A 24107-nucleotide genomic window follows, 5' to 3' on the forward strand; every position below is an offset into this window, starting at 1 on the left:
CAATGCTCGCTCATTTCTTTCGAGTGTTTTGAGGAAATACGAGCGCAGGTGGTCAGTTGAGACGAGAAATTGTATTATCGCTAGAGGAAGAGTATGACTAGCCTTGATTCTCAACGTGAAGGTAGACGGCTTCTCTACCAGATCCCTTCTTGACTGCGAGCATATCGCTTGCCCTGACCACCGCAGTACGAAGCTCCCTGGTCATGGCGATCGGTCCACATGCGAAAATGCCACTCTCCCCCTGACGCTCGTCTTGCATAAGATGCTGTAAGATTGCACGTTGAAGATTTGGACGTCCACAGACGCGCTGAATCTCTTCACGTCTGGACTCTTTCTGGGTACAGCAACATTGCTCCGACTGCCCAGCTGACTGCAACAGAGACCCGTACTGTGTGATTTCGTTTGAAGCGAGACTGCTCGCGGTCGAGTGACCCTTCAAACCAAAGTAATCCAGCCCACTCGTCTTGACTTCCTTGCAGGCGCATGTAGAAAGGCCAGTCTTGAGTTTGCTGCGTTCCTCAGCAGACCACTTCGCATCGCATGTAATGTGAAGGCGTACGTCCAGCTCAATCGAGTGCTTTGTCGCCTGGCGGAATGCTTCTTCAATTTGGTCCTCGAACCAGCTCAAACAAGCTTCTTCCTTCACCATCCAAAGCACCTGCACACGTCGACAACATCCAGGGTCTACCATGAGACTCGTCAACAAACTCATTGTGAAGCTGGCACCGACACCACCTGCTACCAGGAGCACCGTATCAAAGCAAGCTGGCGGCAGGTACATGCCTCCATACGGTCCTTCGAGCGAGTATCGCATTGTAGAAGAGGGTGGCAATTGCTCATCTGTACGATCATGCAGAGCACGCGTCAAGCCATGTTTGGCCCTGAGGAGGAACACAAGTTTTCCGGACTTTGGTTGCGAGTTGATGGTGAAGGGATGCGAATGGATGCCAATCTGGTAGAGGGATAGGTAAGCCCATTGCCCTGGCTTTTGGAATGGCAGTGATTGATTTGGGACGGTGACTCGAATGGCACCACCGGGTAAGGCCTCGATGATGACGCCGTCATTCGTCCATCGACTGCGCATACAATTCAATCGTGAACCAATACGCAGTGATCGGTCTAGGAAGAAGAGCCCAGCAACAACATATAGCCACAATCGGCTAGGAGGTGTGACGTGTCGACCAACAAGAATGGATAATGCCACCATGCTGGTGATGTGAACGGGGAGCCAGTAGCTGTAGAAACGATTGCGGATAAAGCTAATGGAGGTTGCATTGATGAAAATGAGGATGCTCCAAGCAGATACGCCCCAGATGAGCACGGCTTGGCCCAGGAGTTCCCACTGACTCGCCCAAACATCGTAGTACAGCCACTCTCGCAGGAAGTAGCCCATGTGCATTGTTGTCGTCATGAGCATACAGAGGGACACATAGCGATGAAACACATTGATGCGCTCATGTGATGTGGCGAAGAGGCAAGCGACAAAGTTCTTTTTTGCTGCTAGTGCAACGAGCAACACGAGCTGTGCAAGACTGAGATAGGCTGCTCGCATTGAAATGGCCTCCCAAAACACGGGTATGGTCGACCAAACTTGAGACAAGAGGCAACTGAGCAGCAATATGGTGTAGATGGCACAGACATTGAGCTGGCCTTGTGTTGGCAGCGTGAGGCCAAAGAAGGGATATTGAAGATAGCTTGCTTCTCGTATGATAGAGACGACGGAGAAGTAGCGGCCGGTGCGCGCCTTTTGAGCAGAGCTGCGACGTCTTCTTGCAAGAATGATTGAGGACCATGAAGCAGCTGCGCCAAGAGTAAAGAAGGAAAGGAGGCAGAACCAAAAGATGCGACCGTAGAAGTAAGCTGCAAAAGGCGCAGACCCTTTGGGCACGACGCCCATGTTCATCGACTTATCCATGTTCTTCAAGCGCCAATGGTAGACGCGCCTTTAGCGCAACGAGACTGATCAAGTGGTCAATGTGTAGAAAGCAAGACGACGATTTGAGACGAGTCATCAGACCGCATGCTCTGGAGTGCGCTGATTCCGGACTCCTGCACACCTCTGCGTGAGGCCATGCACAGTCGGAAGCAGACGATTGAGTTGGGAAAAATCGCGCAACGCGAGGCAACAAACAGACAGGGGTCCAAGCGGATAGGCTTCTTATTCGCTCAACGCACCGCCAGGTAGGTGAGGGATGCTACGCGGCTGTAGTGGTTGAGAGAATAGACGGCGGCCTGCTGGGTGAGATACTTAAACCGGGAAGAGTCCTGCTACTGCCTTCATCGTAGCCAACACACTGTCAAATTTAACCAGATGGTCACGCCCACCACGCTGCTCAGCTTCCTGACTGTTGCAGGCCTCGCAGCAGGACACTTCACCCTGGATCAGCCACAGACACGCGGGTTTGATGACGACAGGGAGGCAGCCGGTCCCTGCGGTGGATTCAGTGCCATTGAAAACCGTACTCCATTCAGCATCAGGGGTGGCAGCTACCAAATTGGCAGCCACCACGCATCGGCCACTGTTCAGCTTCGCTTCTCTACCGATGGCCAGGATTTTACAGGGGAAGCTGTTACATCGTACACCACGACGGGGCTTGGCACCGTCTGCGGGCGATTGCCTGGCGAGCTCTTTGCCAATGCTGGTTTTGCAGTCGGCCAGAATGTCAGTATGCAGATACAGTTCCAATCGACCAATGAAGCACATCCCTTGTTCCAGTGTGCTGATCTGACCCTCGTGGACGATGCAACAGAGACAGGATCCTGCAAGACTGGCACCAATGTCAAGATCTCGAATCTGCAAGTCAATGGAACTTCCTCGCCGGCAGACATCTCTTTCAGCAGTGCCCCGACTCCGTCTGCCACGCCCAGTGCATCTGTTCGGACATCCGACGCTACAGCGGCCTTCTCGATCACAGCCTTCGTCTTTAGCGCATCTTTGCTCTCCCTGGCCATTTAGATTCTCTTTCATCAGTATCATTATACAATTAGTCACGAACGCTACCTTCGCTACCTGCGTCTCCCTGTATCGTCTCCATCTTCGTCCCTGCGTGTATCATGTGCAAATGACACCTTCTTCAAAAATCGCTTGATGCTTTTGATGGGGCTTCTCCCCGTATGTTCATCATCATCCTTTTTGCGCACAGCAATCAATTGTGGTGCGAGTAGACTTGTCCGCTCATCAGCAGTATTCAGCGCCGCACCGAGCGAACCGCTCCGTTTTGGTCGATCCCAAATCACCGATGCAGATTCTTCATCTTCACGCGTATCGCTCGTGGAGCGTGAACCATAGTCGTCTTGCCAAGGCCAACTCGACCGACTTTCCCGGCCCAATTCACCAGCGGAAGACTCACTACGACGTCGTGTCGTGGAAGGTGATTTTGGCAGCCAGGGCGATTCTGGGTTGACGTCGTAGACACCCGGAATGGCAATTTGCAAACCTGGATCATCCTCATCCTCACTGCGGAAGCGCCAAGAGAGACCAGCGACACCGAGGAGGAGTAACACGACGCCGAGTATTACGAGACCAATTTGCAAGGCTGTCAACTCTGCTGCTTGCTTGTAGTAAATCAAACCATCGAGAATCGTTGTGATGTTGTAGATGGAAAAGTTGAGTGGGTAGAGGATGGAGGTGGTACACATGCGTAGACCGCGATTGAGGTAGTAGAGCTGACTGAGTGCTCCAGCAATCAAGCCAACCAGGATGGCCCAGGCCTGCCAATGGTTGAATTGGTTGATGCCATCCCCGAATGTCTTGACGAGGAGTTCCACTGTCAGTTTTGCGAGTAAGAGGCAGTGTGATGCCATGATGCCAGCAAGACAGCCCAGTGCTGCTCCTTGCACAAGCCTCGACTGTGGTGTCTTGCCACCTGCGGTACGAGATGCAATGGAGACGGAAATTACGATGCCGAGAGCAAGAACAAGCTGGAATGACATCCATCCCAAGAAGCGAGGAGCTTCAAATAGATGAAGGAGCTGTTCCAGTGTATGCGAAGGCTCCGTGATGGCGCCAAAGATACCAATCAGTGTTGCGCCAATAGCCACCAGGATTGTACCGACCCAAGCGAGCCAAGTGAATGGTTCGCCCAGCATGAGCGTCGCCAGGACTGCATTATACACGAGTCCACACGCATGCAGTGGCGCAAGGATAGTGAGTGGCAATGCGGCAATTTGTACGGTAGAACCAAGCAGATTTGCCAGGATGAAGATGGTGAAGCCTATCCGCCACATGGTCTTTGTATTTCCCTCTTGTACACTATATGTCAGCTGCTGCAGCATTAAGTGCTAGACGGACTGTGCCTTGCGTTGCAGCGTCAAGCCAAGCGACTGGACGAAGCCTGTGATGAGGCCGATGGAGATGCCGAGCGCCAGCAGTCGCGGCATGGGGTGGTCATCGCTCGGACTGTCGCCTTGCATCTGCGGCGGGGACTCTGGCAACGGGCCGCGTGCTCCTGTTGCGTTTGTCGCGGTCTTGTTTGTGGTCAGTAGCGAGTTTGTCAAAGTGTTTCTATGGACACAGCAGCAGTGGCATCTACACAACAGGCCTAGTCGAAGAACTTGCGCGAGGTCGACTCGCCAAACAGGGCAGACCGCACAATAGGCAGGCCATGTGCCTCCACCAGGGACAGGCGCTCCTCCAATGTATTGTTGACCCTGATCTTGCCCTCATTTGTCTGAACCAGCACACCGCCGTGGATATCCTTGGCCAGCGGCTTCTTCTCATCCACAGATGCCTTGGCTTGGATGCCAGATTGCTCCTTGTAGCGTGCTAGAGCCTTCTCAATCGCCTGCTTGACTGCATCATAGTCCTGCTCTCTTGCAGAAACCGTAAACTCCTTTGTCATGAGCTTTAGAAATGACTCCAGCAGCAGATTCTCCAGCAGTTTCACGTACTGCTCCTTGTCTTCTGCAATCTTGACGAGTTGGTTACGCGCCTCCTCAAATACGTCGTCCAGTACCGCCTGCCGTGCCGCTAGAATCTTGAGTCGCTGCTTGTTGAGCACGGTAGACTTTGCAATCTGCTGGCTCATGCCTGCCTTTTTAATACGCTGTTCATGCTGCTCATCAACTTTAGACTGCTCTGTCCGTACGAGCTTTGCCTTTTCAATCGCAAACTCCTCGTCTGCCTTGATGTGGATCTCCTTGGACTTTTCCAGCGCCTCTTGCTTGATGAAGCTCACCATCTGTTGCGTTAGTCAGGACTAGCTGCTTGATAGACTACCTTGCGCATCTCGCTTTGGACCTGATCATCATTCATCTTGCTGGACCTGTCTGAGTGCCTGTGAGGATGATGCGTGATGCGATGATGCGCTCGCTGTGCTTCGTGCAAGTTCGTGGTGGTCTCGTTGGCAACTCGCGCGTGCAATCAGTTACACCACTCACTACACTTGCTGTTGCTGCTCTAGCTCCTGTTGCTCTATTGCTGCTCTGATATTCTCTGTACATACGCCCAATGCACTGAACTAGCTGGGGCTTTGCCAGTCACTGCCAATGGGCATCAAAGAAAAGGGCTTCGCAGACTGGGTCATCGGTCAATTCCCAGACAGCGCCCATACACTCTCGTCCACCGATGCAGCTCCTTTCAGCCATGTCCTCATTGATATGAATCCGCTCATTCATACAAACCTGCGAACAGCTAAAGATGAGAAGCAGTGCATCAAGCGGCTGTTTGCTGAACTCGACCGTCTACTAAGACTGACGCAGCCGCAAGTTCTCGTGTACCTGGCAGTAGATGGTGCACCCCCGCTGGCCAAGATGAAGGAACAGATTCGACGCCGCCGCTCTCGTGCACCGTCCAAGGAAAAGCGCAAGCTGGATTCCTCTCAAATAACACCAGGTTGTGCCTTTATGATGAGGATGACAGCGTACTTGCAGTACTATGCCGCACGCTATCTGGCCAGCTACAAGAATCGCTCTGGCAAGCTGCGATTCATCATTGATGGTGCAGAGACGGAAGGCGAAGGTGAAGCTAAAATCATGGCCTTCCTTGCTACACAGGCCAATATGATTGCCGGGGATGTGGCGGTGTACTCTGGCGACTCGGATGTCGTGATTCAATCTCTGCTGTCTCCCATCGCAGGTCTCTTTGTTGTTCGATACAGCCCAGACCAGATTGTGGCATTGTCTATGCGTGTTTTGCGAACACTCATTGCCATGCCCCTGCCAGCCGCAGAGAGCTTCACAACCTATCGTCATCTTGTCGATTTCGTCTTTCTCGTCCTCTTTTCTGGTAATGATTACCTACAAAAGCTACGAGGAGCCAAAATTAGCAAGACGTGGCCTATTTACAAGGCCTTTCGTGCGGAAGCAGCTTGGCAGGGACGTCACTTGATATCAGAATCCTTTGCGGATTTCGATCACGAGGTGCTTGTTGAATTATTGCAGCGCGTCAGATTGAATGGGCGCAAGGCCAAGGGACCAAAAGGCAAGTCCAGGCTCTTCACACCTAATCTACGAGTCGCTGTTGCCGAAGTCGAGGATGACACGTCTGATGCGGCAGAAGAGGATGATGAGCAAGATTTGGACGATGCCTTCACCGAATTTGATCGTGCAGCGGCTGGGATGAATCCAGAATTTGTCCAATCCCTTGCGCCGTTCAAGCGCGAGTCTGAAGCCGTCTTGCGATCGGATACGTACACGACGCACTTGCCAGATTACTTTCACTCGCTCTTTTGGTGTTTGCGCGTGTGTCAACATGGTCGATGCCCAGACTATCTGTTTCTACCACAACGCTCAATTCTCACCATTGAACAAGTATTGACATTCATTGCGCGAGACTTGCCACGGTCGCCCTTTTCTCTCAAACTCGATGCGCATCCACCATTGCCATCGGTTGCTATTGCATGTGCACTGCTGGGAAAACACAAAGCAGCTCTACTACCGGCAACATGGCAATCCCTCTTTGAACAAGATACGTTGCGAGAATTGTTATTTCTGATGCTCTTTCATCCACTCACTTCCAATGCACAACGCAGAAGACTCGCACATCTCGTGCGTAGTCAAATTCCTGCTACCTCTGGACGTCGTCATGCGGGCTTGTTTGACACGGCTCGACAATTGAGTTGTTGGCCACAAACCATGCCACATCCTACATCCTTTCAAGACCCATTAGCTACTGCGCGTCATGCAGCTGCGTCTTCGGGATTATCTCAAATTTGGCACGGTGGTGCAGCAGATGCCTTTACGGCACTACCACCTACCGTTGGTCGTCTTGTGTATATGGATGGTTGGCAGACTTCCGACCTGGTGGATGTGGCTGCTGTGAGTCAAGTTTGGAGGAAGATGCCACGGATTCAGCAGGAACGCGGGGATGCATTTCGGATGTTTCGTCGGCAGACTGGTGTGTTGCAGCCGAGAGGCATCCAGTCTGGCGTCAAGGTGATGAAGCGGGAGCGATGAGCAGTATATAGGGATGATCAGGCATAGATACTTTAGATACAAACATTCTTCAATGGGCTAATTGGCTCTAGTACTTGAGAATGATGTACAAGGCGTGGATGATCTGGACGGGTTAGCTTGGTTTGATGGCGATGAAGGACGAACGCCTGGGATGTAACCGAGCTGGATGGTTAGCAAAAGTATTAAAGGAAGAGGAGCATACAATGGTCAAGAGGATGTTGATGAGCAAGTCAGCTCCACATCCGCGCTCAAGAAAGACACCGATGGGAGGGATGAAGATGGCGAAGATGATTTTGCATATGTCGCTGTGCTGTTAGTAGGAGCTTTTGACTGAACCCTCTGCGCCTTAGAGGTTGACTGAAATGACGCAGCCTTGGCGCCTAGGATTTCTAGAAGTGACGAACCTTGCGGTAAACTATATAGCGCATGTTAGTAGTGCGCTTGTGTATATCAATGAACTTACGGCCATTTTAGATGATGTCGATAGGGAGTTGAGTGGTGGGTTGAGGTCATGTTCTGCGTTTCCTGCCAAAGTTGCTTCTGGGAGGCTTGCTCGCTGTTTGCGTCATTGCCGGCGCCGAGAGTGTTTGCGTGTTTACGGTTGGTTTTATCCTCCGACGCTCTCCTGATCAGCTACTGCTACTACCGTACATGTAGACTGCTTATATCGTCTAAGGCCATCTACGCCAAGACACGTTTCAAGAAGGCCGCCAAATCCATCAATTCTCTTGGATCTGCTGAATGTGCCAAGCCTTGATACGTCTGCCACTCCACTTTACGGCCCATCTTCTCCTTCAAATACGATTGTGAGAGCTGCCCGAATTTAGGATTCACCACTGGATCTGCTGTGCCGTGCGCTAGCCAAATAGGCGTTTCCTTATTGGCTTCAGTTGCGAGGTTTGGCAGTTTCTCTCGAAGGGGAAGATAGCCTGACATGCCAACAATCGCAGCCAGTGGTTTCTTACAAGTCAGTCCAGCAAGAAGGGCCATGGCACACCCTTGCGAGAAGCCAGCCAGGACGACCTTGTTGGAAGCCAAACCGCCTGCAATTTCTTCATCGACAAGAGCATGTAAACTTGCAGCAGACTTGAGCATGCCTGCCTCATCTTCAGTCCGCGGGAAATTAGTAGTCGTCACAGGATGCTGGACGACTTACCTGATCAATGTCACCGAGACTGGCAATATCGTACCAAGCAGGCATTTTCATACCCATATTCACCGTGACCGCTACATCAATTAGCGTGAATACGTAGAGCATGAAAGACGCACGGAGCATTGGCGCATTCGGTAAGATCCATTTGACGCCTGGTAGAAGTTTTTGAGCAGCCATGAGTTCAGGTAGAAAGCTCCAGCCTGCACCAGAGTCACCAAGGCCGTGTGCAAAGATGACTGAGGCGGTATGTTGCGCTCTGGCTGGGATACTGATGCCTGGCATGCTGCTGCTGCTGTTGATGTTTGGGCTTTTGAAAGGAGAGAAGCTTGGAGATGGTTTTATGAGCGAGAAGAGAAGAAGCAAGCAGCACAGGGAAAGAAGAAGAGCAGCTGTACGGAGTAGTTTAGGCAGCTTGAATAGTCAGTCTTCAGCTGTAGTCTCCGTGTATAATGTATTTGACCGTCGCCTGTTGCAGTTTCGAGTTGGCTGCCGGATCAAACACAACCAGCCAGCAGCATCATCCAGTGACATCCACCTCCCTACCGCTCACGCATCTCCTGGACTCAACCGTCAACAGACACACCCCAAGCTCACAAGACTCTGCGTCGCCCGTTGCTCTCATCGCGCGAGCCCCTCTCCTCTCTGAAACAAACCCTATAAACATCAAAGCGCACACTTCAATGTCAAGCGAACCTTACGACCCTTGTAAGCCCTCTCCCCCTTGCGCTTCCGTACGCGACTAACGCGACTTTCCTTGCTAGACGTTCCAAGCGGCAATCACGGCATGTCTGGTGCAGCGGGCGGTAGTGGCCAGTCAGCTGGCGCCAACAAGACTGCTGCCATTCAAGCACAAATCGATGATACCGTTGGGATTATGCGCGAGAACATCAATAAAGTCGCTGAACGGGGTGAACACCTCGATACCTTGCAAGATAAGACGGATAACCTTGCTGTGAGTGCGCAGGGATTCAGGCGCGGTGCGAACCGTGTTAGGAAGCAGATGTGGTGGAAGGACTTTAGGGCGAGGATGTGCCTGATTGGCGGTGTGGTCATCTTGCTCATTGTCATCATTGTGCCATCGGTTTGTTTATGCTATGCGAGAAGTACTGCTAACGATGCTAGGTGATTGCTGCCAAGAAGTAAACAGACTATGACCCTTGCAATCTATGACGGCGGTGTGATGAGCCAGTGTTTTCGATAGTACCGTAGCTCTTCCAAACTTTCGAGCAAATCGCCAAGTGCACGATGACTGCCTTGTTTGACTGGCTTGCGGCTCTCTAGCTCAGGCACCCAAGACTGTGCCAGGCATTTGAGGGACGATACATCAACTTGTCGATAGTGCAGGAATTGAACAAACCGCGGCATTTGGAGCTGCAGGAATGTTCTGTCTGCATGGATGGAGTTGCCTGCCAGGAAGAGCTGGCCCTGTACACAACCCAGCTGCTGCAATCGCTGCAAGAGGTGCTGTTCTGCATCTGCTAGTGTCACGTTGGAAAGGCGACATGCTTGTGTGAGGCCGGATTCACCGTGTGTCTTTGTACACCAGGCATCCATGCCATCAAGCAGGGCATCAGGGCAGGCAAGGATATATTCGCAGCGGGACTCTGGTAGCTCTTGCAGGTTCATGTCTGTGAGGAGAGCGGCGACCTCTATGATTTGGTCTTTGTAGATGTCGAGTCCAGTCATTTCTAGGTCTAGCCATAGGAGGAGTGGTGGCATGCCTCTTGCTCTAGATGTCTATCAGTGATACAGTAGCAGTAGGAGCAGCAGCAGTACTAGTAGCAGTAGGAGCAGCAGCAGCAGTAGTAGCAGCAGTAGTAGTTACTAAGTAGTAGCAGCAGCAGTAGAAGTGAATTCAGCCCGCAGTCACACAACTCAAACAACTCACAGCGACACCACAAAGACATCGAGCAGCATACACAGCAAAGACACCCACCCAGCATCACAACAGCCATGAAGATCGAACTCGACTCCTTCTCAGGCGCGAAGATCTACCCGGTATGTCGCACTCCGCATAGGCGCACCAACAGCGATGTAAAATGAGCGAGTACAGCAAGAGAACCATGAAACTAGTCCAGCATCACGGCCCAGCTAGCCTTACAATAACTGTGCATCCATCACGACTCTCTACTCGCTCGCATCTCTGCCGCTTCAACCCAAAACACAAAGCACAAATTGCTAACTGACTATAGGGCACGGGCAAGCTCTTTGTGCGTATCGACAACCGCGTCTTCCGTTTCTTCAACGGCAAGTCCGAGTCTCTCTTCCTTCAACGCAAGAACCCTCGTAAGATCGGATGGACTGTGTTGTTCCGTCGTATGCACAAGAAGGGACAGGCAGAGGAGACTGCAAAGAAGCGAACACGCAAGACGGTCAAGGTTCAGCGTGCTATTGTGGGTGCATCACTCGATGATATCAAGAAGCGTCAGCGACCAGAAGCGCGTGCGGCTGCACGGACAGAGAGCTTGAAGCAGCGAAAGGAGAAGAAGGCTGCTTCCGAGAGCGCAAAGAAGCTCGCCAAGGCCAAGGCTGGTGCAAGGCAGGCTGAGCAGAAGGTGTCCAAGATGGGAGCTAAAGGTGCAAAGCCTGCACCGGCCAAGTCTTCCCGTTGATTTGTAACTTCAACGTTGTCCTTAGCATCTACATTCACGCCATCTTTTGTCTCATTCATTTGCATTGCTTCTATGTCTACGGTTTTGCATACTGCTGTGTCCATGACTGAGCCGTTCTAATGGCAGCTGCTTCATCCTCCTTCCACGCGCTCGCTACATCATTCGCAAGAGGGTCATCGGGGTTCGGCGCAGACAGGAGTGCTTGAATCGAGAGGAGCACTGTGCGAATCTGTAATGCAGGAGACCAGGCACTCTTGAGCGTATCCATACAAATACGACCCAGTCTGTCGATATTGGGATGATAACTGTCGTCAGTCTCTGGTTAATTGATGGGAGCCTTACATTTTCGTGAGGAAGCGGACCTTGGGCGCAACCATAGGATACTCTTCTGGTAAAAACAACTCTAGCTTGAATGTTCCTCCTTCATATGCAGACTGTGCAGGTCCATCAATCTTGATGTCAAAGTAGCGCAAGTTGTCTTCAAACGGCGTAGCGGTGATGCCAGGCGGCGAGTCAGAGACGAGACGCTCTGTTTCCTGTCGGTCAGCATATATAGAAGGCGTCAGGCATACCTTGAGGATGCGCTTTGGAAGAGGCGCCGACATGCTTTTAAGCTGGCAGTTGTGCTGCGTGGTTGTCGTCGCGTTGCACCAACTCCACACCTCAAGAACCTGACCAGCTACTACACTCAAGACATGATGAATTGCATAGCTCGACGACATGCTACATGACTGCCCTCCATGACAATCGAGACTACATGCCGGGTGAAAGCACCTTTGGCATCAGTCTCACCATTGAAATCGCTGATAAGGGAATCGATGCCATGTCCATCTCCCCAAGTGGGCGCGATGTCGTTCTTGCTTCTCGCAAGGGATTGCTCGTGGTAGACCTCGACAACCCCTATGAGCTTCCACGTAGCCTACTCTACAGAACGGCATGGAATGTCGCTGATGTGCAATGGAACGTTCACAGCCATCGCACGCACTGGGTTGCGTCGACTGCAAATCAGTCATTGCTTGTTTGGAATTTAGAGATGCCGTCGTCTCAAGCTGTAGAACATGTCCTGAAAGGCCATACGCGTGCCATTACAGACATCAATTGGTCTGCCCATCATCCAGAGATTCTCGCTTCATGCTCCGTTGATGCGTTTGTGCATTGCTGGGATTTGCGAGATCCTCGAAAACCCGTCAATGCATTCAGTGATTGGAAGGCAGGCGCAACGCAAGTCAAATGGAACAGACAAAATGAACACATCATTGCCTCCTCACATGGCCGCTTCCTGCGCATCTGGGATGATCGACGAGGTGCAACACCATTGCAAAGTATCGAGGTGGCTCAACACTCCACCAAAATCTATGGTGTTGACTTCAATCGGACGCGCGAGTCTGGCGTCATTACCTGTGCTCTTGATCAGAGTGTCAAGTTTTGGGATTACAAGACCAACATCAAGGAGCCTGAACAAATCATTCGTACAACTACGCCTGTTTGGCGAGCAAGACATACGCCCATGGGCTGGGGTGTCTTGACATTACCACAGCGAGGGGATAACACGCTATACTTATGGGACCGGCGCGGGAAAGGACTCAATCCACAACCGCCTGTGCATGAATTCAAAGGCCACACAGATCAAGTCAAGGAATTCCTCTGGCGTGCAAAAGGCGGTCAAGACCCACAACGGGATGATCGCGCCTTTCAACTCATCACCTGGTCTAAAGATCAGACGTTGCGGTTATGGCCTGTTGCGCCGGATGTGCTCGAATCCATTGGTCATGATGCCACCAAACCCATCCGATTCAGACAAACACGTCAAGGTGCAGAGTACAAGAGTTATCGCCCGGAAGCAACGGTGAAGCGTGTCTCATCCTTGGGACAGGCAGTGGAAGAGCGACCACTGAAAAAGTACCGACAGCAAGGCGTTACCATGACAAAACGAGGCACGACTGCATTGGGCTACAGTTCTGTTGCATGGATGCGTGGTATCCGTATGAATCGCAAGAGTGATACGATGGATCTGCAGGAACACTGGGAGCATGAAGTCTTGCATCTCGGCGAGGAATTTCCGGCGATTGAAGCCAAGTTTCCAAAAGTCAAATTTGAAGAGGCGAGCGTCACGCAGCGGATCTGTACCATTACCTTGCAAGGTCCATGGGGCGTGGCAGAAGAAGTGACTTTTTTGCGGCTCAAGATTTCGTTTCCAGAGGGGTATCCGGCCTTGGCTGCACCGTCCTTTGCATTGGAGCAGACGCACGCTATCAATGACACGACCCGCAACTACATTCTCGAGAGTCTGGCACAGATTGCGCAACGCTACTTGATGCGCTCCAAGCCATGCCTCGAAGCACTTGTGCGCTTTCTACTCGGCGAACATGTTCTCGGTGAAAAGTTTGAAGATGAAGAATCCTCTAACAGCAGCGATGATGAATTTATATCCTTGTTTCCTGTCGACCCGGTCGACGAACAAGCAGCCAATGTACCTCTTCCTCGAAGCTGCGCAGCCGTGTGGTGTGGGACCAAACTTGTATGCTTCTTTTCCGGTCAGTCGCACCATGAACCTTTGCCAGCGTTGCTCGAAGAGGGCTCTGTCAGCTCACAAACGGGTCCGACGCAAACCTCATCACAGCGTCTCTTTAGCAGCTTTGGCCACCTACGGCAAGTAGGCAATCGACGGTCGAGCAGTGATGCGGACTCGGACGAGTTTGACTTGGAAGGCGCGTCGTCCACCTACAAGCATGAACGTCGCTCAGCGCTCAGCACACATCATGTTGCCCCATCAAAGCAAAGCTCGTGGTCTCGAAAACCATTATCGGTTGCGAGTGGTCTTTCCGAATCTCACAAACGGGATGTGGTGGTGATGCACGACTTTTCAGACTTGGTGGGCATGCATAATGCGCTTGCTCAGACCTGGCGACTCGCCAAGACGAGTGAAGATTGCTTGTTCAATGCACAACTCGCAGAAGAGCAAGATTTGTTGGATGCAGCTGAATTGTGGGAGGTAGCAGCAACGCTCATGGAAGGATGCAAAGAGGTTCCGGAGGAAGGTGGTATGACGCTGCAGCAGCTCTTGATGGATGACTTACTTGGCAAGGCTAGTCTACTGGGAGATATCTTGCTGCACCTCGGCAAGCAGGCAGATACGCAGCTGCTAGCAATGCTGAGTTGCACTTTTGCTAGCAAGCCGTCAGCACCAGGGATCACGCAAGAGTTGCCAGGATTGCCAAAGGCGACATCTCACGACTCCCTTGACCGCAATCTTGCGTGGGCACCTGGTTCATGGAAGGAAGGATCCAATACGTCCTCGCCTATTGGCACGTTCCATGAAGAAGTAGATCGACGCGACTCGCATACGTTTACTCATTCAGGACACGGCTTTGGTGCATGGCTTTCCACTAGACGGCGCGATTCGGGCAAGACGTCTGCACCACAAACCATGGTTGCGCCTGGCCCACTCTCGCAACTACAGCGTCACTCTGCCCAGTCTACACACAGCAGTCCGCGATCCTATGAAACGGAAAAGCCAAGACACGGGTCTCTGCGCAGTCAAATGAAGGGTGAAGCATGGAAAGATCCCGTCTTTCTTGAACGCCACCCTCCCATTGATGTACAACAGCTTTCGCCACTGCCTGTGCCAAGGGCACATGATCCAGTATTGGATCAAGTCGTCTCTCGTGCAAGAAGAGCGTACGCAGAGACACTGTACGGCTTGGGTCTCACAACGCAACGCAGCGTATTGCTCAAAGTCAATCATCAAGAGAGGGAATCTACGGCCCCCACATGGCTGCCCAGACTAAAGCATGCATCCAGTAGCCAATCGGACGCAACAGGCCATACCGTCACCGACACGAGTGCCGGTGTGGAAATCGGTGCACGATGCTCCAATTGCTTCCACAGTGCAACCAAACGTTGTGACCCACGCTGCACAGGCTCACGTATCCGTGTCAAGTGCGTTTTGTGCAGAGGACCTGTTTCTGGACGGCTCGAGGCGTGTTTGGTGTGTGAGCATGGTGGACATCCTGCTTGTATGCGTGATTGGCATCTTGACCCCGATACAGTCGGCGTTTGTCCTGCCGGTTGTGGATGTGCATGTGCTTCAGAGGCAGATGTAGAAATCAGCATGACACATCAAGGACAACGCATTAGCACAAAAATCGCAACGTTATGGAAACGAGCATCAGGGTAGCGTAGCAGGTTACTATAGAGACTTTGTCCTTCTAGTGATGATTGAAAGCATTATAGCCTCTTCATTACGGGTCGTGATCATCTGACGAGCTGATGCCCATGCTGTGGGTGATTGCCATTTGCAGGCCGATCAAGGCTACTCGATGACGAGTGACTGCCTGATGCATTCTCACCTGCACTGCCAAAACTAGCACTTGCGCTACCCGTCACAGATCGCATGGCTGGATTCACACTCGCTGGGAGGTTCGGGTCACTGCCCTTGGCGGGGTATCCGTATTGTTGGCCGCGTGGTTGTGGATACGCCTGTTGCGGTTGTGGACCACCTCGTAGATTTTGTGGTGCATTGTAGCCTCGTCCATTACCATTTTGCTGTGGGTAGCCATTCCTACCATTCATCATGGAGTTGGGTGGTCCTTGTGGTCTTGGGTAGTGATGATTGCCACCACCGCCACCAGCATACATGCTGCTACTTCCCAAACTGTTGAGTCGTTGACTGGAGCTCTGCATAGACATGGTACGTCCTTGTTTCACCAACGATTGAGAATCAACAATGCCATACCGATTATCACCCATGCCGAACAACGCTGAGCTTGTCAAGACATCACGCGCGTTGGGGATATCTGCCATACCCGGTGACATCGTTGACCGTGTCTTATTCATTTTAGGTCGCGCAGCAGGCACACCATAGCCATCATCACGATACGTGGCACTGGACGAACGATTATTCCCAGGTCGTCGCGTCATGGCCAGCATATCCACTTGATCAGCATGGATGGCTGGACGTTGTTTTGCATGTCCCTGTGGTGCGAAATCGTCATCATCATCATCTTCGTCTTCCATATAATCTTGACGCTGACCTCTCGATAATCGCATCTTGCCCATTTTCTTACCCATTTGCGTAAAGGTACCATTACTGGCTGGTCGAGCTGGTTGCCCAGTCATGGCACGTCGTGATTGCTGTTGCGGTGGCAGAGGCACACCATATGCGTCATACCCAGATTCTGCTGGATCAGGCATATCGCTATACATGGCCACACTCGCGAATTCACCGAAATCTTCTATTGATTCTTGTCGTGCCATGCGAGGTTGTTGCGTTGGTGGTGGACCTTGTTGAGACGGACGACGCATGGGTTGTGGTCCATTGCGATAGCCATTCATGCCTGTGGGAGGTGGTCCGTATTGTCGAACCATAGCAGCGTCAGGAGGTCCAGGTTGTCGATACATCATGCGTTGTTGACCCATCATGCTTTGTCCTGTGTGTTGTGGTACGAGTGCATGCGCAGGAGATCCATTACCGGCTGGCGCAACATTGACCTTGCTCTGATTGACCTTATTCACCATGCTGAGTAGGGCATAGATGGATTCGAGTTTAGGGGTAGGGACATTTGCTTCTTTGGCCATGCGAATGGGTGTCGCGAGCAAGACTTCAATTTCAAGCGGTCGTCGAGCAAGAAAATCCTGGTACATGGTGGATTTGGGCTCTTTTGTTTGTGTGAGTGATTTGATGACTTGCTGCTTGAAGTCAAAGGCGAAGTTGCAGCGTCGCTTTTCCGCAACCTGGAGACATTCATCGAGGACATCTTCAATGAGAAGTGCCACTTGTGTATTCTCCATGAGGACTTCATGACTTGGTTCCTGCAGAATAACACTGACTGGATGAAATGCCATTGCACCAATCAACCTCTCCCATTGATGCTTTTCAATAGCACCCGTCATGATGCAATCCACGGCACCAGCTTCCAGTGTCAATGTCAGCGATTCCGTCATGTCTTGCTGCGCTTCCTGTGGTAAATTAGGGTTACTCTTGACGGCGCCAATCCGTATGGTGCGGGATCCAACATGCTCAAAATCAGCAGGTCCCGTTTGGATGAGTTCCACTGCACTGCATAGAGAAATGACGAGGTTGCGTGGGAAGGTGCTCTGAATACTGGCTTCGACACCTAAGCAAGTCGTCGTGTTGAGGACGATGCAGGTATGGGCTGGTGTAATGACGGAAGTGATGACTTGTGCGAGATCGTAAACGTCAGGGAGCGCCTTGACACAGACAAAGACGTAGTCGTAGCCAGCTGTGTCGGATGCTTCTTCCACTGTCCTCACTACGCGGAATGGGCGAAATCGCTCAGAGGTGTAGAGGTCGGATCTATGGTTAGCAACAATGCGCAAGCAAGAAGAGCATACTTGAAGCCGACGCCGAATTGATTGACAGAGTCGAAATGGCTTCGCCAGACGAGCGTCACGTCTGCTGCGCCGGATGCTTGTAGCCGCCATGCTAGAAATGCAGAAATGGAATTACTCCCAACTTGTTGTTAGCTTGGTAATGTGAGCAGTGAGACATACTTGACAGTATTCTGAGCTTATTACTGCTCTCCATGGCTCAAGAGAATGAGAGGTTGCGCAACAAAAAAATACACGAGAGGGATTGCCTCCTTTGGAGAATTGAAGCCTGTTGTCGGGTCGATCAGCAGGCTGATGTGTCGAATGGCGAAACGAATGGAAGAGCAGGCAGGGCGCGCAAGATCGAGGAGCGCGTAGGTGAGGAGACGCCGGGAGAGCAGCTGTCGTGTGTGCGCGAGGTAGGTTGTGTTTGTAAATTTCCTGCTTGGCGCCGAGTCGAGAACTGGGCTGTGCAGCTGGGCCGGGAGCTGGGCGAGTGTGCAGTGGGTGAGGGTGGTGAGACCTGTGCGATGAAGAAGCGAGTGTGAGGTGCGTGGGTGTAGGCTCAGGGATGGCAGGGAGGCTTCTTCGTGGTCTTGTGTTTGGTGCCGGTCGCTGCTGCTTTTCTTCGCTGCGTCCAACTGCAGTGCGTAGAACACTGTATATTGTATGCTGTGTACTGTGTACTGTGCTGTAAATCCAGATTGAGCTCAACAGACCAAGACGGCGGCAGCACTGTATCTGCCTACGACTGCTACAACACTACGCCCTACGACTCATGCCTGGCAGTCCTACTCTCCTCCTGCTCGCCTCCTGCTCGCCCCTTGACTGTGCCCTTCTCGCACGTGCAAATCCCCCCGCAGTCTTTTTTCTTCTTTCGTATCCGCCGCCTTATTTTCAACCACGCACACTGCTGCTGCTGCTGCCTAGCTCGGCCTGCTGGACTCCCCTCATGTCAGTTGCAATGACTGCTCTCCTTGAATTGCTTTGAGTATCAGACATTGCTGCGCCGAGGGCGAACATCCAAGCTGGACCGCCATGGATGCCAAGCACTAGCCGTCGTAGTAGCCGAGCTGCGTGCTTACAGGACACGAGCTGACAAAGCGTGTACACTTGCTCGGTAACGGCTCTCGCCGAGGAACAACAGATGCCTTCAACGAACATCCTCATTGCATCAATTGCAGGCTCTGTTGCTCCTACCGCTGAAAGTGCATAAGGAGCAGAGCCATGAATGCTCTTGGTCGTGGATTGGTTGGATGGCCATCTTGCTAGACAGGCCTTGTCTGAGCCGTCTCCTGCTTCTCAATAGTCAGTCGAGCACCACGCGAGTGCAGTTGCAAAGTTAGTACGACAAGTCGAAGAATGGCGTTCTTTGATGGCGGCATTGAGTATTTGAGGAAGACCGCTTCAATGGGTTGATTAAATCGCGAGATATGCTTGGTGCGTGAACGCAGTATGCAGGTGCAGTTCAGGCGACCGACAAACTTAGCCATGCGTCTTGACACTGTCAATTGTCTCCAGCAGCGGATGGTATGCATGCTGCTATTGCTTGCTGTCGAGGCTGCTACAGCGAGACCTTGTTGAAACTGCTTGCTCCAAGATTGATTGTTCTCATGCTGACAGCGCCCTTTCAGCAGCCGGCGCGCCTCTCGTCTTCAGTCGTGCGCCACTTCACCCACTCGACTGCTTCCACGATGTGTGGACTGGTCTGCATTACAGAGCTTTGCTGGATGTTGCAAAGTGACGCGCCTTGCGCATGACCTCCACCTAGTCAGTCCAGGCAGGCGCAACATGCGGTGAGCCCAGAGAGATACAACGCAGCTCATATATTGCAGCAGCATACCGAGCCCGCGACTGTCCTTTCAGCAACCTGTCCATACATCAAGACAAATGCCTAACGCATGTCTCGTCCTGCCAGGCGCCTTTTGATGAGATCCCCCTGACTCGCCTGCACTGGGTTCAATCCTGCCATATTATACTTTGGCGAGCGCCAATCTGATTGACTCCCAGGCGGATATGGGTGACGCTCGGGTTCTCGTTGCCTAGAGAGGTTACACGCGATACTTCTCGAATTCAGTGAGGCCTCTTGTGAGGGGCTTGAAACGAATAATAGTCAGCACCGTCCGCCGCCAATGCCCTTTGTGAGTCGCCTGTTGCAAAGATCTAGGGACATCTTGGACGCGCTTCGATTCGTGGCCGTGGAACGAGCGAAGTCGAGTGAATCACTGTCGGTACCACTAGACGGCGATACTTTTGGACGCTTGGTAACAGGAAAGACTGGTTGGAAGTAAACACCAAGGAGACTTAGGCGTGTCTCCTCCTTTCAGTCTGTGCTTTCGATCATATGGGTGCGGTAAAATCTCTGACTTATCGCAGGCCTCATTGCCGCTTCAGCTTCCAGTTGCTGCGCTCCGCATGTGGTATCTTGTGAATTGATTGTGCAGGGCTTACGGTAAGTTACGGATGCATATGGTGGCATAGGTGGGTCACCGTGGGTGACTGCCACTGACTGGTAGCGTTGTTCAAGGCTCGCCAAAATTGTCCAAATTGCAGCTTGGGACAATTGAACAATTCAAAGCGCGCAAGCCGCATCGTCAGCTTGTGCTTCAAGTGACTTGTCTTTCTACATCGACCGCGCCATGGAACCCCTTCTACCAATGCACGGAGTGGTCAGTACAGCCGCATGTACTGTCAGTCTATCCCTAGTAGACTCACTACTGTGCAAGACCTGATAGGAACTGTTTACGACTCGCATTGCGGAATTTGCGGGGACCCCACCCAATTCCACGACATGTCATTTGCGATCGTATCGGGCAATGTCGGGCAGTATGGCAAACACTGTGCGGCGGCAAATGCTAGAGGCCCTAGCGCTCTTTCGTACAGCCTCAGTAATCAGTATGCAGGACACTCCGGTCACACCCGTGGTCCGTGGACCTTGCAAGTTGCAACATGTTGGCAGTGAACAGGCCAACAGAAATTTCAGTACAGGCTGTACAGGCTACAGCATGCAGTGTCATGGACTCATGGCAGGATCATTGCAGACCCCTGTTTTGCACGAAAAAGGAGGCTGAGCAAATACCTACTGGTCATGATCTACATGAAGTTGGTTGCAAATTGCTACAACTTACAAGTACAAGCTACTGGCTAGAAGTTCAGCTATGGGCAGAAGCTCGTAAGTCTTTCCGCACTGAATCCGCAGTCATTGCAGCTAATACCTGTGGCTGGTTGCTATGGTTTTGGACTTCTAAATGAGTGTACTTTTTGTCCTTTGAAAGTCTTACCTGACGCCTTCCGCCCACCCCACAAAATTCGCGACCGCTTGGACCAAAGTAGCGATCGCGAGGCTCGAGCCCTTGCGAAGTTGTAATCCCGCCAGAGGGCTAGCCTTCGTATCATTGAATGGTAGCTGTGGATTGTAAATTCCTGCAAGCAAGAGAGCTGTCAGCATCACTCTCATGTAGCTGAAGTCTTGTTTCAGTTGCCACTCATGCTGGAAGGGCATGGTCCTGCAGTGGTCCATGAATCATTGAACATGCCCCCACTGTCTTCAACGCGAACACCGGCAATATCATGCCAACGTGTTCGTGAATTGAGTCCATTGACTGATAGATTCCCGTGTTTTTGGACATAATAGGCGATGGTTGCCTGCAGGTTGCTGCTGCGCGGTTGATCTTTTGAAGAGATTTCGCCGGCCTTGACTTCAGACCATAATCTTGGGCTGCAAGGTTGGGCGTCCATTACGGCTTTTTGACAGGAACAGGCGGCAGTGCTCAATGTCTGCCAATGGAGGGGCCAATCGCGATGGTCCAATCTGTGATCTTGTGGGATGCGAGCTTTTTCAGATTGAATTTCCAAGCCATGAAAACCTTCCGGTCGGATCGCAAACGACGTCTACACGCAAATACAAACATTGGTTCCACAGACCTCCGATTCCTTACGGTGTCATGTGTCTTAGCTGCATATGGACCATGCCCATGGGGTCCCCGCGTTGTGGCCAAATTTAAAGTGCGGATTGGACCGGGTCGTTGAAGCTGGTAGACATTATATAAAGACCCAGCACGCAACCACTACACATTCCCATCATCACAGTCAAAGATGCCTCTCTTCGAGAAGGGACACTTCCAGCACGTCTTCATCCAGCCCAAGGGCGAATACGTCAACGACAAGGGCGAAACAGTTCATGGTCGCATTCCCAGGGACGTCTTGCCAAATCCCATTGCTTTGTGCCGCAAGTTGACATGGTCTAACTGGCTCTACTTCATTGTCGGTTTAGCGGCCTGGACAATGGACGGCTACGACTTCCATTGTGTGTCATTGTCAGTATCGCGTCTTGCCACCGAGTTTGGGGTCGGTCGAGAGAAAATCTCCGAGTCCATCACCCTCACGCTCCTTTTCCGCACAGTCGGTGCTGCTGTCTTTGGTATCGCTGGTGACGTCTTTGGACGCAAGTGGGCCCTGATCGTCAACCTCATTGTCATTGCAGTCCTTCAAGTTGGAACAGCATACGCTTTTGACTTCAACACTTTCCTCGCGGTACGTGCTCTGTTCGGCATCGGCATGGGAGGTATCTGGGCTCTGTCTGCTGCAATGGCGCTTGAGAATATGCCTGTGGAGTGTCGTGGACTGTTCTCTGGTGTCCTTCAGCAGGGTTATGCCCTGGGCTACCTCATCGCTGCCGTTTTCAACCTATACATCGTTCCAATTTCGCCTCACAAGCACCGCGCGCTATTCTACATTGGAGCAGGTCTGACTGGTGCGGTTGCTATCGCCCGTCTTGCCTTCCCAGAGTCTCGTCAATTCATCGAGGCAAAGGAGCATGGCCAGACCGGTGGCAAGAAGAAAATGAAGGCCTTTATTACCGAGGGAAAAGTTGCACTCAAAACTGAATGGAAGCGAGTCATCTACTGCTCTCTGCTCATGGCTGCCTTCAACTTCATGTCCCACTCGTCTCAGGATCTTTATCCAACTTTCCTTCAACAGGGCAAAGCTTTCAGCGCTGCTCAAGCATCTAGGGCTACTATCATCGCCAAGACTGGTTGCATCGTCGGCGGTTGTGTTGTCGGCTACCTTTCCCAGCGATACGGTCGTCGTGCGTCTATTTTCTGGTCTGCCATTCTCGGCTGCTGTTTCATTCCACTCTGGGTCATCCCACAGTCTTGGGGTGCTCTCGTCGCTGGTGCCTTCCTCTTGCAGTTCTGCGTTCAAGGTGCCTTTGGCGTTGTTCCCATCCACCTGTCTGAACTCTCGCCTGAAGCCTTCCGTGCCACTTTCCCAGGTATCACCTACCAAATCGGAAACATGATCTCTTCGCCAGCTGCTCAAATTCTCACCACCATTGCTGAGAAGAACAAGGTCCGATACAGGGGAAAGCTCGTACCGGGATACGCTGCGACTCAGGGAGTCATGCAGGCCATCATCTTCCTTTCTGTGGCTGGCCTTGCCATCATTGGTCCAGAGTTCAAGGGTCGCCAATTCGAGAAGGCGCGTGCACTTGGAGACAGTGTTGCTGCCGAGAAACTTGCTGAGCTGGATGAGCTGGAGCGCTCAGACAGTGAGGGCCAGAAGGCGCCCCAGTATGTCCACAAGGAGATGAAGTGATAGCCAAGTTCTTGTACATATATTTTCAATAGATTACTTCTGATCTGGTATCAATCGTCTTGTGAGGCTACAAGTGCTGCGCAAGGGTGGCCGGGATTGCCAAAGCTCACCTGTCGTCCTTGTGTCATCTGAATGTCGTTGATCAGGCTCTCCATCGACCGACACCTCCAAGCCATTGACCCCAATCCCCTGCTGGCCAGGGGCCTCATCAGTACTATGCCAGACGTACTTTCGCTGAAGGCTGCTTTGACCTGCGTAGCTCTTCGCGCTCGTCATCTTGCGCAAAGGCTGCCAGACTCGACACGTTACTGCCTGGCGCTCGTGCAGGGAAGCAGAGCGCGACTAGGGTTGCTCAAGCGCTGCTATATAGGCTTGAAGCAGAAGCATTGGTGACAAGCAGCACTCACTCATAGGGCCAGAGCAGGACGTAGCAGACTGCCAGGGTTCGTCTCGCTTCAAGAGCTTGTTGATACGACATCGACGAGATGGGCGACCAAGGGGCAGTCTGAGTGGCTATTTTCATGACCTCTTTGGCGATATCTTGTCGGTAGGGAGCTCTATGTCCTTGAAACATAGGAACATAAGTTGTTGAATACATGACCATTGCAGACCAGAGACTCGGCTTCGTAGGATATCTTGGTCAGCTCCATCATGGATCTCACACACTTGGGATTTGAGAGCACTCGAACGGAAACTATGCGTGATGTTGTTGAGCGCGAAGCTGCATGAGTCCAAATGACAGGACGCACAGTTCAGATGTTGCAAAACTTGCACAGGATCTTGCCAAAGCAACCTTGTTCATCAGGTCGGGGGATAGCCCGCATTCGATGCGGTACGAAAGAGTAGGCACAAGACTCAGTGGATGAAAGACTTAGACAGCAACATCATTGCTCAATTACACTTGAGCTGGACAGGCAACTTGGTGACTCGGCAGACACAGTAACTTCTGCGTCTGCTCGTAATACAGCCATGCATGCGTTGAAGCCCTCTGTCCCGATCTGTTGAACGTAGAGACCTAT

General features: G+C 52.0%; 14 protein-coding genes across 14 annotated transcripts; 6 read left to right on the forward strand and 8 right to left on the reverse strand.

The window, feature by feature from the left end:
* Positions 1-40: 40 nt before the first annotated feature.
* BCR37DRAFT_376270 (ferric reductase NAD binding domain-containing protein) lies at positions 41-1470 on the reverse strand. Its single transcript, XM_040868564.1, has one exon. The coding sequence runs from the start codon at positions 1415-1417 to the stop codon at positions 98-100; it is 1320 nt and encodes a 439-aa protein (XP_040727795.1). The 5' UTR covers positions 1418-1470; the 3' UTR covers positions 41-97.
* A 440-nt stretch (positions 1471-1910) lies between these two features.
* BCR37DRAFT_396556 (uncharacterized protein) lies at positions 1911-3030 on the forward strand. The gene has a single exon (XM_040871709.1). It carries the CDS (start codon positions 2312-2314, stop codon positions 2954-2956), a length of 645 nt encoding a protein of 214 aa, XP_040727796.1. The 5' UTR covers positions 1911-2311; the 3' UTR covers positions 2957-3030.
* Positions 3031-3438: 408 nt separating this feature from the next.
* Positions 3439-4380, reverse strand: BCR37DRAFT_337589 (magnesium transporter; the record flags this gene model as incomplete). The annotated part of the gene is made up of 2 exons (XM_040867268.1): positions 3439-4263; positions 4288-4380. Coding segments are annotated over 2 exons (918 nt in total), but the record flags the coding sequence as incomplete, so codon positions are not given.
* A 104-nt stretch (positions 4381-4484) lies between these two features.
* On the reverse strand, positions 4485-5344 carry BCR37DRAFT_354097 (vacuolar ATP synthase subunit E (V-ATPase E subunit)). The gene is made up of 2 exons (XM_040868182.1): positions 5219-5344; positions 4485-5180 (listed from the first exon to the last, which is right to left on the reverse strand). The coding sequence occupies exons 1-2, from the start codon at positions 5252-5254 to the stop codon at positions 4542-4544; spliced, it is 675 nt and encodes a 224-aa protein (XP_040727798.1). The 5' UTR covers positions 5255-5344; the 3' UTR covers positions 4485-4541.
* Positions 5345-5372: 28 nt separating this feature from the next.
* BCR37DRAFT_376274 (uncharacterized protein) lies at positions 5373-7476 on the forward strand. Its single transcript, XM_040868565.1, has one exon. The coding sequence runs from the start codon at positions 5488-5490 to the stop codon at positions 7393-7395; it is 1908 nt and encodes a 635-aa protein (XP_040727799.1). The 5' UTR covers positions 5373-5487; the 3' UTR covers positions 7396-7476.
* On the reverse strand, positions 7463-7702 carry BCR37DRAFT_343367 (uncharacterized protein; the record flags this gene model as incomplete). The annotated part of the gene is made up of 3 exons (XM_040867501.1): positions 7463-7498; positions 7540-7557; positions 7598-7702. Coding segments are annotated over 3 exons (159 nt in total), but the record flags the coding sequence as incomplete, so codon positions are not given.
* Positions 7703-7880: 178 nt separating this feature from the next.
* On the reverse strand, positions 7881-9030 carry BCR37DRAFT_411733 (Phospholipase/carboxylesterase/thioesterase). Its single transcript, XM_040872204.1, has 3 exons — positions 8665-9030; positions 8552-8622; positions 7881-8511 (listed from the first exon to the last, which is right to left on the reverse strand). Exons 1-3 carry the CDS (start codon positions 8828-8830, stop codon positions 8077-8079), a joined length of 672 nt encoding a protein of 223 aa, XP_040727801.1. The 5' UTR covers positions 8831-9030; the 3' UTR covers positions 7881-8076.
* A 344-nt stretch (positions 9031-9374) lies between these two features.
* BCR37DRAFT_339802 (synaptobrevin) lies at positions 9375-9632 on the forward strand (the record flags this gene model as incomplete). Its single annotated transcript, XM_040867341.1, has 1 exon — positions 9375-9632. A coding segment is annotated over one exon (258 nt), but the record flags the coding sequence as incomplete, so codon positions are not given.
* On the reverse strand, positions 9614-10381 carry BCR37DRAFT_376284 (putative oligoribonuclease). The gene has a single exon (XM_040868566.1). The coding sequence runs from the start codon at positions 10265-10267 to the stop codon at positions 9713-9715; it is 555 nt and encodes a 184-aa protein (XP_040727803.1). The 5' UTR covers positions 10268-10381; the 3' UTR covers positions 9614-9712.
* A 79-nt stretch (positions 10382-10460) lies between these two features.
* BCR37DRAFT_396563 (ribosomal protein L24e-domain-containing protein) lies at positions 10461-11160 on the forward strand (the record flags this gene model as incomplete). The annotated part of the gene is made up of 2 exons (XM_040871710.1): positions 10461-10546; positions 10741-11160. The coding sequence occupies exons 1-2, from the start codon at positions 10502-10504 to the stop codon at positions 11158-11160; spliced, it is 465 nt and encodes a 154-aa protein (XP_040727804.1). The 5' UTR covers positions 10461-10501.
* On the reverse strand, positions 10753-11805 carry BCR37DRAFT_376286 (ubiquitin-conjugating enzyme E2 N). Its single transcript, XM_040868567.1, has 3 exons — positions 11733-11805; positions 11503-11696; positions 10753-11465 (listed from the first exon to the last, which is right to left on the reverse strand). The coding sequence occupies exons 1-3, from the start codon at positions 11763-11765 to the stop codon at positions 11237-11239; spliced, it is 456 nt and encodes a 151-aa protein (XP_040727805.1). The 5' UTR covers positions 11766-11805; the 3' UTR covers positions 10753-11236.
* Positions 11806-11983: 178 nt separating this feature from the next.
* Positions 11984-12933, forward strand: BCR37DRAFT_401777 (WD40-repeat-containing domain protein; the record flags this gene model as incomplete). Its single annotated transcript, XM_040871855.1, has 2 exons — positions 11984-12821; positions 12881-12933. 2 exons carry the CDS (start codon positions 11984-11986, stop codon positions 12931-12933), a joined length of 891 nt encoding a protein of 296 aa, XP_040727806.1.
* Positions 12934-15414: 2481 nt separating this feature from the next.
* On the reverse strand, positions 15415-17707 carry BCR37DRAFT_390674 (ketopantoate reductase PanE/ApbA C terminal-domain-containing protein; the record flags this gene model as incomplete). Its single annotated transcript, XM_040870894.1, has 3 exons — positions 15415-17476; positions 17515-17635; positions 17674-17707. 3 exons carry the CDS (start codon positions 17705-17707, stop codon positions 15415-15417), a joined length of 2217 nt encoding a protein of 738 aa, XP_040727807.1.
* A 3540-nt stretch (positions 17708-21247) lies between these two features.
* BCR37DRAFT_139642 (MFS general substrate transporter) lies at positions 21248-23289 on the forward strand. Its single transcript, XM_040866066.1, has one exon. It carries the CDS (start codon positions 21586-21588, stop codon positions 23086-23088), a length of 1503 nt encoding a protein of 500 aa, XP_040727808.1. The 5' UTR covers positions 21248-21585; the 3' UTR covers positions 23089-23289.
* Positions 23290-24107: the final 818 nt, after the last annotated feature.

Source organism: Protomyces lactucae-debilis (genome assembly GCF_002105105.1).
Source record: "Protomyces lactucae-debilis strain 12-1054 chromosome Unknown BCR37scaffold_2, whole genome shotgun sequence".
Lineage (NCBI taxonomy): Eukaryota > Fungi > Ascomycota > Taphrinomycetes > Taphrinales > Protomycetaceae > Protomyces > Protomyces lactucae-debilis.

What these genes read in the sequence shown, in the direction of transcription:
- BCR37DRAFT_376274 (XM_040868565.1), top strand. Translation starts at nt 5,488, where the DNA reads ATGGGCATCAAAGAAAAGGGCTTCGCAGACTGGGTCATCGGTCAATTC.
- BCR37DRAFT_411733 (XM_040872204.1), bottom strand. Translation starts at nt 8,830, where the DNA reads ATGCCAGGCATCAGTATCCCAGCCAGAGCGCAACATACCGCCTCAGTC. An exon ending in ACCGAATGCGCCAATGCTCC is followed by an intron (nt 8,623 to 8,664) that starts GTGCGTCTTTCA and finishes TAATTGATGTAG; the next exon opens with CGGTCACGGTGAATATGGGT. An exon ending in GTCTCGGTGACATTGATCAG is followed by an intron (nt 8,512 to 8,551) that starts GTAAGTCGTCCA and finishes ACTAATTTCCCG; the next exon opens with CGGACTGAAGATGAGGCAGG.
- BCR37DRAFT_354097 (XM_040868182.1), bottom strand. Translation starts at nt 5,254, where the DNA reads ATGAATGATGATCAGGTCCAAAGCGAGATGCGCAAG. An exon ending in TCCAAAGCGAGATGCGCAAG is followed by an intron (nt 5,181 to 5,218) that starts GTAGTCTATCAA and finishes CTAACGCAACAG; the next exon opens with ATGGTGAGCTTCATCAAGCA.
- BCR37DRAFT_376286 (XM_040868567.1), bottom strand. Translation starts at nt 11,765, where the DNA reads ATGTCGGCGCCTCTTCCAAAGCGCATCCTCAAG. An exon ending in TTCCAAAGCGCATCCTCAAG is followed by an intron (nt 11,697 to 11,732) that starts GTATGCCTGACG and finishes GCTGACCGACAG; the next exon opens with GAAACAGAGCGTCTCGTCTC. An exon ending in GTCCGCTTCCTCACGAAAAT is followed by an intron (nt 11,466 to 11,502) that starts GTAAGGCTCCCA and finishes GACTGACGACAG; the next exon opens with TTATCATCCCAATATCGACA.
- BCR37DRAFT_396556 (XM_040871709.1), top strand. Translation starts at nt 2,312, where the DNA reads ATGGTCACGCCCACCACGCTGCTCAGCTTCCTGACTGTTGCAGGCCTC.
- BCR37DRAFT_139642 (XM_040866066.1), top strand. Translation starts at nt 21,586, where the DNA reads ATGCCTCTCTTCGAGAAGGGACACTTCCAGCACGTCTTCATCCAGCCC.
- BCR37DRAFT_376284 (XM_040868566.1), bottom strand. Translation starts at nt 10,267, where the DNA reads ATGCCACCACTCCTCCTATGGCTAGACCTAGAAATGACTGGACTCGAC.
- BCR37DRAFT_376270 (XM_040868564.1), bottom strand. Translation starts at nt 1,417, where the DNA reads ATGCTCATGACGACAACAATGCACATGGGCTACTTCCTGCGAGAGTGG.